The 13,536-nt window shown below is 40.6% G+C and overlaps 1 protein-coding gene across 17 annotated transcripts in view; it reads right to left on the reverse strand.

The window, feature by feature from the left end:
- The window catches only part of LOC144320748 (uncharacterized), a 315,500-nt gene that overhangs the window by 136,809 nt on the left and 165,155 nt on the right, over positions 1–13,536 (reverse strand). For all 17 annotated transcript variants that reach the window (XR_013386380.1, XR_013386376.1, XR_013386372.1 and 14 more), the window contains one exon: positions 5,266–5,393. Coding sequence is in view for 2 of the 17 variants with exons in the window: in XM_077909659.1 (XP_077765785.1) it covers positions 5,266–5,393 (128 nt within the window). In the remaining 15 variants the exon portion in view is untranslated. The remainder of the gene's footprint in view (positions 1–5,265; positions 5,394–13,536) is intronic.

A 13,536-nucleotide genomic window follows, 5' to 3' on the forward strand; every position in this document is an offset into this window, starting at 1 on the left:
AGGAGCATGGATACACCCTATACTCCTTCACCTGCGGCCCAAGAGTAGAAGATGCTCCAGTGCCCTTCTCCTTGGTATAGAGTGGGCTATGGGGGTCATGACTTTAACCACTCCATCTAAACCATGGTTCAACTTAGCAGGCCCCTTGATTTTCATCCTGGAGTACCCAGAGCAGTAGAGTTGGGCCTTCAGACATCTCCTGATGCTACCAACCACAGTACTTTCAGTTAGCGCTCAGGGCTCAAACATTTATGCTGAATTTCCAAACTTCTGTTCATCAAAGCACAGCCAACTTTTCACTGATCCTTTTCCCCAAGGCTATTACTTCAGAATCAGGAGGAGGATAGAGACTGGGAAATATGCAGGACAGTATAATTCATTAACTTATTTCCTCCTAAAACTCAAACAGAGGATTCAGGCTCTAACTTCTATTTGACCACTTCTTTTTTAAATGTAATAGGCAAGAACATCATTCTGGCTGAGTGGTGCTGACTGGTACAAAGTTAACTTTTAATACATGATCAGTTCTGAGCCAAAATATAATTAGAAATTCTTGGCTTCTATCTTTTCCAAAGGGGATAAACATATACAGAGGAAATTTATCATATGTAGGACAATATCTCATTTGTCTTTTTTCATTCCAAACCCAAGTTTAGAAAAGTACCCATAGAATTTTAAAAAGAATTCACTACTTCAGAGATACTAGCTTAGCTCTCCAAATTCCTATCAACCACAAATCTGAGCATCAAGTCTTCCATCAAAATCATTGATTTCTTTTTTACAAAAGAGAGGTAAGAGCAATAACAGGTTCCTGGAATACCTTTATAACCCTCCTTCCAAGTTTAAATTAATTCACATAACAACTTACTATGCGGAACCATACCATCATCTAGGCCACACTGTTTCAACTTCTCCATAAGAGCTTTATTCGTTTGAACTGATCAAAATTCTAGTGGAAATTCAGATAAACTGAACCTCCATTTACCACTGATCTTTAACCCTAATGACTCTATTAAAAGAGAAAAACAAGACCAACCTGAGATGATTTGTTCATAGCAAACCCAGCTGCATCCCATCTACTTACTAATAAGTTTTATAATTTTTCTAGATATAGATATCAAACTCATTGGACTACAGAATATAGAACTTCCTAAATTCTTTTCCTTTTTTAAAAAAATTTTTTATTGGAGTTCAATTTGCCAACATATAGCATAACACCCAATGCTCATCCCGCCAAGAATTCTTTTCTTTTCAATTCAAAAATCTACTTATCTTTAATCCCTTGGCACCTTTCCCAATCACCATGCCCTGAAAGTTTACCCAGTTACTCAGCAGTTTCAGCTAGACCTCTCTCGGCCCCCTGGAATGAAATTTATCTTGGCCCAAAGACTTGAGCTGCTTCAGAAACTATATGTTTCCCATTACCTCCTCCCAAGTCTTGTGTTTCACTTTCCTTAATAATTCTTAACTAGAATTGTTTTTCCTTTCTGGGAAATTAATATTTCCCTCTATACACATACAGAAATTTATTGGTACTTCTATTCCAGCACTTACTCTCCATCCTCGTCCATAGCTCATTGTAAGCAGCTTAAATGCAGGGACAAGCTATCGTTCATTTCGGGGTCCTTTCCGCACCTATCACTGTGTGAATAGGAGCCCTATCACCATTGAGTTGTTGCTGAATGGAGCCAATGAAAATGACATTCTGAAACAGTAGATCAGTATGATTAATCTGGCTGTGGCATATGGGAGATGTGGGAAAATGTGGAGAATGGAAGCAAGGAAATCACTTAAGGAGGAGAGTATTTTAGGATGAGATCAGAAAGGCCTGGCCAAGGGTGGTGACAATGGAAATGGAAGTAGAGCACCAATATGAGAGATAATTTGGAAAGAGAATAGGCATGATTGGCAGGTGATTGAAAGTGGAGTGAATACATGTGACAAAGATGACTAGTTGATAACCAAAAATTCAATCTTCCCTAGAGTTTTGTGAGGAAGGGACTGCCCAGCAGGGACTACCTTTCCCTGTTCCCCCTTCCATCTAGGTAGGGCCACACAAGCAGCTTTTGCCTTTCAAACATAAAAGGAAGTGATGCATGTTGCTTAGGTTCAAAGTGAGTAAAAGACCTTCATGATCTTTTTTCATCTACCACCCAGAAAAAGAGAATTCCAAGGTCTTGGAAGGGGATGGAGACACTCTGAAAGAAGCTTGTGTTCTTGAATAACCACATGGAAGATCACCTACCAAGAACTGAAAACACTGATACTGAACTTTACATGAATGAGACATAAATTGCTAGTATGTTAAGCCACTGAGTTTTTAGTTTATCTGTTGTAGCAGCTAGTGTTATTTTAATTAAAATAGAAATAGGCAGGAAAAGTTATGGATGCTTTGGAGTCTTTGGTGGCATTCAGCACTTTGGAGAATGATGGCACTGCCTTAATATAATAAGAAGTATCAAGAGGAAGGCCACTTAAGACAGAAATATCAATATCCAGCTGAATGACATCATGTAAGAAAAGTACCAGAAACAAAATCAAAGGGCTCAGCTCTAGACTCAGCTATTCCTCTTAAAAAGCATATCCTTAAATAGGTCCCCTATCTTTTCAGCCTCAACTTCCTCATCCAGAAGACAATAAATGGGGGCAAGTGTTATAAACAATAGTTTGTTTATAATGGCACTATTATAATCTTATCATCTGCTTTTAAATGTATAGGGGACTTTAAAGATCATCTAAGTGAGAAACCACTAAATCTCAGATAGTGGTTACTATAACTGACCCCTGCATTAACTTACACCATTTTTATGACATAGATACTATTATTACCATCATCAATTTATAGATGAAAAAATTGAAACAGACAGTATAAGTAATTTTCCCATGGTCATACCCTTAGTAAGCGGTAAAGCAGAGATCAAAACTCAAGCAGCCTGGCTCTCAAAATCTGTGCTCTTAACCACCACAAAAAAATGTCCTCTCTAGGTACAGCTTCTTCATTTTAGATGTGAAAACTCAGGTCATGTCACACAGGTGGTTATGCACCAAATATAGACTACAGTGACAGAGAAGGCAATTTTCTCCCCGGGAAAATTCTAGTTTCTCATAAAAGGCTGGTTCTGCAGAAAATCACTGAGCTGAGAATGCATAAATTACTAAAGAAACTGAACCAGATATTTGAGCAGAATTTATGTTGATAGGAGAAAAAACAAAATGAGCCTTATCCTTGCCATAGCTTACAAATATGGAACAGGAAGGATAAGCAGATGGATTTATTTAAATGTTTTCCAGGCAAATTTTTCCTGTGGTTCTAAGACATATCAAGGTCCTTAGAGGAATGAACTCCAGTCCCTTGAACCTTTTCCAATTTAGTGCAAAGAAATGGCCCCTGTGGTGATCATGAGGGCAGACCAAGATCAACTCTGCTTCTCAGAGCGCTAAGCCAGGGTAATCCAAGTCTAAGGAGTTGCTAGGGGATCCCCAACACACCCCCTCCTCCTTGGGTCTCCGAGGTACTCATCCCTGTGGAATCTGAACGTGCAAGCCAAGTGCCTCACGGGGATTGATGCCAACTGAACCTCTTTCTGGACAAAGTCACCCGTGAACAAGACTCCACCCTCCAGATGCTATCTGAAGCTACTACAGGAAAGAGAGAATTCTCTTAGTGTGAGATCATTCATATTTGCTTACCTTCATACCAGAGAAAATCTCATGTATCTGAAAGCCCCAGGGGCAACATGCTTCTTCCTTGGGACCAATTGATGACAGAATCCACATGTCTTACTCATTCCTACTGATTCTGTTTATGGAATGTCATCATTCTCTTAAGACACAGATGGAACATCTTAGATGAATTTCCAGATGGCTAGTCTGCCTCTTTCCATTTCTCACACTCAAAGACATGCCAGTCCAGTGATTGCTACAGACTTGCACAGACCTTTGTGAGTATGTTTATCACCCCTATACGGACTGTTTATTTCTAACCATGCATTGACTTTTAATTATTTCAGAAGACACAGAAACCAAGACACACTGATAAAGATCTTAGTTGTGAAATGTCAGGAAATGATAAGATAAAACCAAGAAGAAAAAACAAATAATAAAAAAAAAGAGAAGGTAGGGAAGCCTGGGTAGCTCAGTGGTTGAGCATCTGCCTCTGGCTCAGGTCATGATCCCAGGGCCCTGGGATCGAGTCCCACATCTGGCTCCCCACAAGGAGTCTGCTTCTCCCTCTGACAATGTCTCTGCCTCTGTGTCTCTCATGAATAGCTAAATAAAATCTTTTTAAAAAAAATTTTTTTAATTAAAAAAAAAGACAGAAGGTAAAGTAGGGGTCTTGGGAGTCTGTAGATGATGAAAAGAGAGAGGCCAATTATCAAACAGATTTTTTTCTTTCCAATCCCAAAGCCCAGGTCCAGAAATTCAAATAACACCTGCCCTTGCAGGTGCAAAAAGGCAGCCAAAACAGTTATTCTTTACCTTTGGATGTCACCACTTGTAAAGCCTCTCCTACATTTTACCTAATTGGTCCTCACAGCAGCACATTTTACAGGAACTGTGGTCAATTTGTTTAAGTGATTTGCTCCAGGTCACAGAATTCTAAACAAAATTCATCTACAAATTCAAATTCTAGGCCTTTGTCCCATGCTATGCTCCCTCTTGCATCACCATGTGAATTCATGAAAAAATACAGGTTCTACCATCAACCAGCTGTATAATCAAGGATGAATTACAACTTCGTTAGGGCTTAGCGTCTTCACGTGGAAAATGAAGTTACACTAGAAATGAATGATCTACAGTTCTGAAAGTCTATGAACACATAAGTCTCTACATCCATGAATTCTAACAAACTACTATTTTTAAATTGCCAGTTATGATTTATTAATGGATCATGAAATTAATCTAGTGTGTAGCCACCATTCCCTCTTTTTTCTTTTTTTAATGAAATAGAATGAAAAGGGTTTGAAGAGAGTATGGTAGAGTTTGGAAGGAAAAAGTGGAGAGGGATAGGACAGATAAAAATGTCAACAGGCACCACACTGAAGTGATGGTGAATGTTGCTTATAAAACTGGGTATGTATACTGAGTCATAACATAAAATTTATTTATTATAGACTCACATGATACATAATAGAGGTTTACTATATTCCCCCAAATATGTATATACTTGCTGTTTTTAGTGGTTCATTTTGGCTCTGGTTTGACTTTCTCTTTCCCCTTTGGCATCAGTCTGGTTCTCATCTCCTCTCTCCTTTTCACACTTACTCAGCATCCACCCTCCTTGGGGAAGCTTCTGACTGCTGCCACAGAAGAAAGAAAGTTCCAAAGGAAAGGAAGGCATCAAGGTGTCAGATGTAATTGCAGATTCTGTTAAGCTCATGACATCTGGTTTCCTGAAGGGGGAAACACAAAGGATGAAAACAGTCTCATTGGGATGATACTGAAGACCCTGGAGATTCTAGACAGTGTTATTGTCTGGAAGGGATGGGACTCCAATTAACTACATCTTTGGCTCTTCAACCCTTTCCTTGCAGGGAGGTGATTAATATAAATGCATCCCAAATTTTCACATTAGGTGGTATCTCAGAAGAGGACTTCATGAAGGGAAGTGGGAGTTGTATCTGCTCTCCCAAAGCTGGCTGCCCAAGAGAAATTGTTTACATTTATATAGAAATGGAAGTTTAGGGAGGGAATTGAAGACTTAAGCTTCCAGTCTAGTGCTTAAAAACATTGTCCCCCAAAAGGGATTTCTCCCTACAGTTCAAGTTTAAGCAGATGAGACAGGAGCTCCATGGGACTGGATAGGAGTTTCATGACCCTGGAGCCTTCCACAGGAAATTTCCAATCATTGCCCTTTCCTGGAGGCTCTCAGCTATAAAAACTCTGGCTTCCTGTGTAATTCAAAATTCGAAGTCAAGGTCAGTAGCTAGAGAATAGAGCCCCTCTGCTATCAGATTCTTAGTCACTCAAGGTCTGAGATGAAGGTCAGGAAAAACATTTGAAAGAAATCTTTAACTCTAAATCACCTGGGTGGAAACCCAAGATGTGACATCCTAATTCTCCTTAGCAGTCTGGTCTCAAAGACAGCTTGGCTTGGAATAATGTCCAGAAAATTATTAATGAGAAAACACCATTCCTAGCAGCCACAGTCTATTAAAGGTATATGAAAGGTAAGTGTGATCTCATGGGTTCTGCACAAATATTTTCTTTTGGTCTTTTAATGGCAACACCAGTGTTCCTTTCATGGGGTTGCAGGCGGAGGTGAGACAAGGGTGGCTCCAGTTTCTAATTGGCTCCCTGTGCTGAGCTGTGTGCAGAGGATCACAGTGTCCATTTCAGATCTGTCTGGCAATGATGCCTTGTCAAGTGCTACTGTGTTAAGCAGCCCCTGTGGCTTTATAAAAGAGTTGACCTGCTATTGACCTGTTTTGTGTCATTGGAGCTCAGGAGCAGTCTCTCTGGTCAAATACTTATGGGCCCCATGATAGATTATAATGAAGATTATAAAGGCACAGGCAAGCCTAATGGCTCCCAACTGGCCCATAGTACAAGGAGCAGTTCCTGTTGGAGGAGCATGGGTGAGCCCCTTTAGGGAGGCCAGGTCAGCAGCAATGACTGCGAAGTTGCTCTGTGACACTCCTTTCTCAACTCCTAGCCCTCCAAAGAAAGCCAAATGGTCCATCAGGGTCAACTCTACATTTTTTCAGAAAACAAACCTTTCCTTAATTAATTCCCAGATTCAAAGGTGGCTGGTACAAATTTCCACAGGTAAAACTTCATCTTTATCTTCCAAAATGACTTACCAGGAATTATCATTCTATGCTTGTGACTGGGCAAGGGAGGTTAAGTGTCACTTCTGCCCTGGCCATAGTCAAATAAGTTAAGCGCCTGAAGACAAGAGAACCAAAGCTCTCAAGAGACACTGAGATTAGATAAAATCAACATCACATATAAGACAGGAAGTCCACCAAAGATGATAGGAGAGGCCATTGGTGATGCACATCTGGACGAGGTAGGAAAGGTTGCTAATATTTTTAAGTGTCTACTACGTATCACACATATGTTAGGAATTATTATCTTTTATCCCATTTAAACTTTTTCATACCCTTAGAGGGAAGGCATTATTTCTCTTTTTTAACAAATGAAAAACTGATGTTTAGTGGACAATTTAAAATTGTATACATTTAATATATACAACTTGATGATTTGATATATGTATACATTGTGAAATATTCACCACAATCCAACTAATTAGCATACCAATCACCTCACATAGTTACCACTTTTTTTTTAAAGATTTTACTTATTTATTTATTCATGAGAGACATAGAGAGAGGCAGAAACCCAGACAGAGGGAGAAGCAGGCTCTATGCAAGGAGCCGGATGTGAGACTTGATCCCGGGACTCTGGGATCATGCCCTGAGCCAAAGACAGACACTCAAGCACTAAGCCACCCAGGCATCCCAGTTACCACTTTCTGTGTCTGGTGAGTTTTAAGTAACTTGCCTTGATATCAATTTCCTTTGGGATATGAAGATTAAATAAGATTATGTAGGTACGTTCTTAGAACTCTTTATATAATGCCTAATATATGCTATTTTGTGATTGCTTCAGTTTTCACACCTTGAAAAACCTGTGACTGTTTTCAGTAGCTTTTTGGAAGAGACCTAATGGAACAGTCAAGATAGGAACTTGGGTCCAGGGACTAAGCCCCAGAGCCCATTGCTCTCTCTAGTATGGTTTTCCTTGTTTGTCCATTTGTTTATACTAATCTTCACTCTTTGAAGTATTAATAGATGGTTCACAGGAAATAAATGCATGTTCAAAATTCAGGATCAAGAAAAATAAGAATTCATTAAGCCCAGGCCAAGAACACAAAGATGGAGACCATCAGGAGTGGGGCAGCTGCTATAGCCAAACCTCAACTTACTGAGACTGACTTTTCCCAGAAAAATCCCTAAGCAGAAGGAGATGTGATATGTTGCCAGCTTTCTTTGTTCAAGAGGAAGGAATTGTGACAATCTCTTAGAGGAAGTAAAGTGTGTCTTTAAATTTTTCACTAAAATATATTACTAACATGAAGTATCATATTAGAAGCACTGCATGGATAATGTCCTTACCAATGGAAAATGCTCTTGTAATATCTCTTAGTAAAAGCCAGCAAGGTAACAAAGCACAGCTCAGGGAAAGTAGCCTACTGGAAGCCAAGCAACATGGCCCAGTTATATCTTTCCCATGGTCTAGTTTGATCAAAGAATGATGAACAGAACATCTAAAGAAATTAATGGACTTGTTAACAGTACTTCATAAAGACTACTTTCTTAATAGAAAATAATAGAGGGGAGGGATCATTCATGATCTGTCCCACCCTTTTCTCAAGAATCTTCTGCATCCCACTTGCACTAAACACAAGAACAGGTGGTTAGAACAGGGCAGGCATTTCATCAGATGGCCAGACAGAGATCCATGAGACCAGGCTCAATAGATGAGCAGAACCAATCAGATTTTCCCCCAGGAATTTGAATCCCAAGCCCCATTTGGAATCAGGAATGTTCTAAGGGCAGGAGTGGGAGACACTCTGATGGCCAAGTACTAAGGTTGAGGAAGAAGAAAATAGATAGCATATATAATCAGAGAAAGCCAGCTGGTAAAAAGTAAGGACAAAGCACATCTACACAGAGAGACCACGAAGCTCCTGAGAGAGGGACTGTGATCATAATTTGTCCCAAAGGCTGGCTTGGATCCAAAACCACCTGCCATTTCCAGACCTGGCTACAATGTAAGTCTTATTTTTGAATTCCTGGGAGAGTGCAGAATTCTAATAATAAAGTCCAATTTTCTTGGGTGAGGTTGAATGGGTCTTTACTCCTCGCAAATAAGAGAGCCTGAAGAGAACACAGCCTTCTAGTAAGAGCTGAACAACAGAGAATACGATGTTCCAGTCTCTAGATTGCAGGCACAGTGGTGTTGATCCAATACATAGGAGAACAAGAGCAGGTAGTATGACACTCAGAAACTTGGATGAATCCAAAGGCGTTATGCTGAGTTAAAGAAGACAATTGCAAAAGGTCACATGCTCTATGACTCCATTTATATGTCACTCCTGACAATACAAAATGGTAGTGACAGAGAACAGATCAATGGTTCCCAGGGGTGGCAGGAGGGGAGAGTGTGAATATGAAGGGATAGCACAAAGGAGTTTTGGGAGTAATGGAGCTGGTCTGTATCCTGATTGTAGCAGTGGTTACACAAATCTATACCTACATTTAAAAACATAGAACTAGAAAAAGAAAAGAAGAAAAGGAAGAAGTGAGTGAAGACAGGAAGGGAATACATCAGTGATGATCCCTTAAGTAAACAAGGTCACTAAACAGAAACTCAGCCAGACCAGAAGGAGGGCCCACTCTCAATAAAACTGTTTTGGCTTAGGCTCTCCCCATGCTCTTAGCCTTATCTTTTTATCCCTCAATACCTCCTTCTCTTCTTTCTGGTTGGCACTGCCTTCATAACAACTCAAAGAAATGAGCAGTGAAGGTGGAATTTCAAATATAAGCCAAGAGATGGGGGAGGTTTTGATAGCTGGGATCAGAAGGTCTCACTATCCCTCCTAAAATCACACTGTAAATACAGAAAGTCCTCTATTCTTCCTACAGATAATCTTAGTATGAGAAGAAGCAAGATAACCTAGAAAGAAGTAGCACTAAAACTTTGAGGGATAAAGAAATAAAAATCCCTAAGCAGAAAACAGGCTGGATATGAGGATATTGAGAATTAAGGCAAAAGCTGCTTTTACTCTAATCAGGATGATTAGATTCAATATTTGGGGTTGGAAATATGGGTAGAAAGCAAAGGCCTTTGTTCATTCTGGTGTAAGCTACTTAGGGCTTCCCAGTGAGGCAAGAGAGGGCCCCCCCACACGTGGTCCAGCATAGCTTCCTGGTCTTAGCCAACAATGGCATCTTGCTTTGCATCCATTCTCCAGGTATATATTTTCTTCAGGAACTTTGCAGGGAAGTATAACTCAGCAGAGTATGAACATTTTTGGGTTCCCTGACCAAATGTCATCAAAATACTATCAAAACCTTACTCCAAAGTGTTATTTCCAACAATGGTGTCCTGTTGATCTTATACCTGGTATTTAGAACTGTGGTTTGACATATAGCACACAGCAAGTAAGAAACATTGAGTGAGTGAATGAAAAAGAGGCAAACAGAGAAAGGGAACGAGAAAGGAGAGAGGAGGAGACGGAAGAAGGAGAAATAGGCAGAGCCTAAGGCTCATTCTCTCAGGGAACATGCTGTATGAACATGACAGCCAGCACATATTTATTGAGTGCCATGCTGGAAATCCTCCTTTGACTTCCATAGATTCACTCTCCACCTCTGTCCACCCTGCTCTGAGCCCTAGGAGGCCAAATTGTATGTAGACTGCAGCAACCCTCGCAGACCACCCTTGAGTGCAGGTGGATTCAGTCCCTAAGGAGCCCCTTGGGAGATAAAGGAGGGAGGAGTGTAATATCAGAGAACTGATTTCCCTGCTCTTTCTCTAAGGGTTTGCCATGGCCAGGCTCCAGACCCTGAATAAAGTAGCTGTTAACACAGATCTCAGTGTCTCCGGTTTCAACTGTCCCCCCCCCTTGCCTTCAGATTTGGGGTAGTAATGGCTCCCCACTGTTGTTAATCTAGGGTACTACACTATACCTTCTGGTTTCCTACATCCTACTCACATCTTTGTAAATAATCATTTTAGTAAACTTTGAGTTATTTCTATTTGAGATCACCAACTGCTTTCTGCCAGGACCCTGATACAAGAGCCACCTATGGGCCAAGCACTACGGTAAGCTCTGGGGACACAGATATGGATTAGGCACAGCTCCTTTAGGACTTTGTGGTGCAGTAGGCACCAGACACATAACAACAAATTCTAATGCAGACTGGAGTGTGCGATGAGTGAGCTATGCACAGGGTGGTGCTTTCCAAGCCAATTTCTGGAAATTAAGCTGAGATCTGCCTCTCAGCAAAGCAGTGGAGAGCTCCCACTGTGCACTGCAGAAAATCCAGAGATAATGCTTGCAAGAGCTCATCTTCCTGAATTCTTTACTGGTCCCTGGAAGAGTAAGGAATGACTTGTTTGAGACTTCCAATTTGCATTGCAGAAACAAAAGCAAGTTCAACACGGAATCTTGCTATTCAAGCAAATCTATAAATACAGAGAACAAACTGATGGTTGCCAGTGAAGGGAAGGGCAGAATGGATGAAGGAGAGTGGGAGATAAGACTTCCAGTCAGAATGAATAAGTCACAAGAATTATAAGCAGAACATAGGGAATATAGTTAATGATATTGTAATCACATTGTATGTATTACATATGAGACATGGTAGCTACACTTATACACTTAAGTGTATACACTATACACTTATGGGTATAGCATAAGGTATAGGGAAATTAAATCACTATGTTGTACACCCAAAACTAGTGTAAAATTGTGTGTCAACTATATTCAAATGAAAAAAAGAGAGAAAGAAGGAAAGAAAGAGAGAAAGAGAAGAGAGAAAGAAAGAGGGGCACCTTTGAGCAACTGCCTTTGGCTCAGGTTGTGATCTTGGGGTCTTGGGATGGAGTCCTGCATTGGGCTCCCCACAGGGAGCCTGCTTCTCCCTCTATGTCTCTGCCTCTCTCTGTGTGTTTCTCATGAATAAATGAACAGAATCAGAAAGAAAAAGAAAAGAAAAAGAAAAAGAAAAAGAAAAAGAAAGGAAGGAATGAAGGAAGGAAGGAAGGAAGGAAGGAAGGAAGGAAGGAAGGAAGGAAAGAGAAAGAAAGAAAGAAAGAAAGAAAGAAAGAAAGAAAGAAAGAAAGAAAGAAAGAAAGAAAGAAAGAAGGAAGGAAGGAAGGAAGGAAGGAAGGAAGGAAGGAAGGAAGGAAGGAAGGAGAGAAGGAAGGAAGAAGGAGGGAGGGAAGTAAGGAAAGAAAAGAAAGAAACTTAGCTATATAATTAACTGGATTCTTCACATTCTCCCACTAGCTTACCACAGCCCTTTTTTTTTTTTTAACTTTTTTTTAATTATGATAGTCACACAGAGAGAGAGGCAGAGGGAGAAGCAGGCTCCATGCACCGGGAGCCCGACGTGGGACTCGATCCCGGGTCTCCAGGATCGCGCCCTGGGCCAAAGGCAGGCGCCCAACCGCTGCGCCACCCAGGGATCCCCACAGCCCTTTTAATCAGTTTTTAGTTTCTGATTACCCTTAAATGATTTTTGGCTAATTTCTTAACTAACTGATATAAGAAATATCACAGCACATTTTTTTTGGTAAACAAATAGGGTTTCATTTTTCTCATATGACAAGAGAATTTAGGATGATGGGCTATTGCTGATTTTGTTTCAGTGGCTCAACAGTGTTTTCAAAGATCTGGATTCCTTCTACATTTCTGTTCCACCAACTGTAGCATTGTTAGCTTTTCTTCCTCATGCTCGCTGCCTTCTGGTTACAAGATGATGGCCATACCTCAGGCATCATGGACAAGTTCAGGGGGAGAAGAAGGCAATAGGTAAGCTCTCCTCTCCTGCCTGTACCTTTTATCAGGGAAGCAAAGACATTTTCAGAGGGAAGCAGACTTTCTCTTGCATCTTAATGGCCTGGAGTAGTTCACATGATCACCTCCAGCTATTAGTTTTGCTGGGAAATTCAGTACCTGGCTTTCATTTTGTGCTTGGTTGTCCTCTTTTCCTGTTCCTATCATTACCAAGTTCATTTTTTCCCTTCCTTTTTGCATCTAGCATAGTCTCCTTTTACTTGTTCAGGAAGTCACTCTTGTAGCTCACTAAAGAGATCCTTCATGCTATTTTCTCTGAACATGCTACCTAGAGGAAAAGCTTGGACTGGCAGGTCTCAGATATCTCTTAACTTGCCCTCTTTATTAGGAGGTATCAGTATGTCCTGACTAACACAAAAACGTTAGCTGTAATAACTCTGTGTGGAACAAAAGAAAACCTCTATGAGTGTATGAAATAGGAACAATCACATCCTGGAGGATCTAAAATGTAACTTGAACAGGGTCTTCAGATAAAAGTAGCAACAAAAAAAAACTGTCTCAATTTTTAAAAGACGGTTATTCTGCAAGTAATTCTGCAGGTCAGAGAGGACTCAGAAACAATGGCAAGGAAAGAGTGAGAGAACCATATGTACCAGGGCTGGCCATCCACAAGCCATCTGCCACCTTACATTGTCACTATCCTTCCAGCCACTGAAATGCAGAGGAGACAATGGCAGAAGGGTCAAGAGCAGGGGCCCTGGAGCCACACCTTGGCACCAGCACTCCATAGCACCATGATCTTTGGCGAGTTCCTTGGGCAAGCTTCCTCAGAAATGATAATAGTATCTACCTCATTGAGGGGTGAAGATTAAGTGAAATATACATATAAAACATTTAACAGTAACTGGTTCAATATATTACATTCCTCCCTTCCCCCCCCCACACACACACCATTACAAAGTTATTCAAGGAGATCATGTGGAACACCAACATTATCTACT

This window comes from Canis aureus, chromosome 9 (genome assembly GCF_053574225.1).
Source record: "Canis aureus isolate CA01 chromosome 9, VMU_Caureus_v.1.0, whole genome shotgun sequence".
Lineage (NCBI taxonomy): Eukaryota > Metazoa > Chordata > Mammalia > Carnivora > Canidae > Canis > Canis aureus.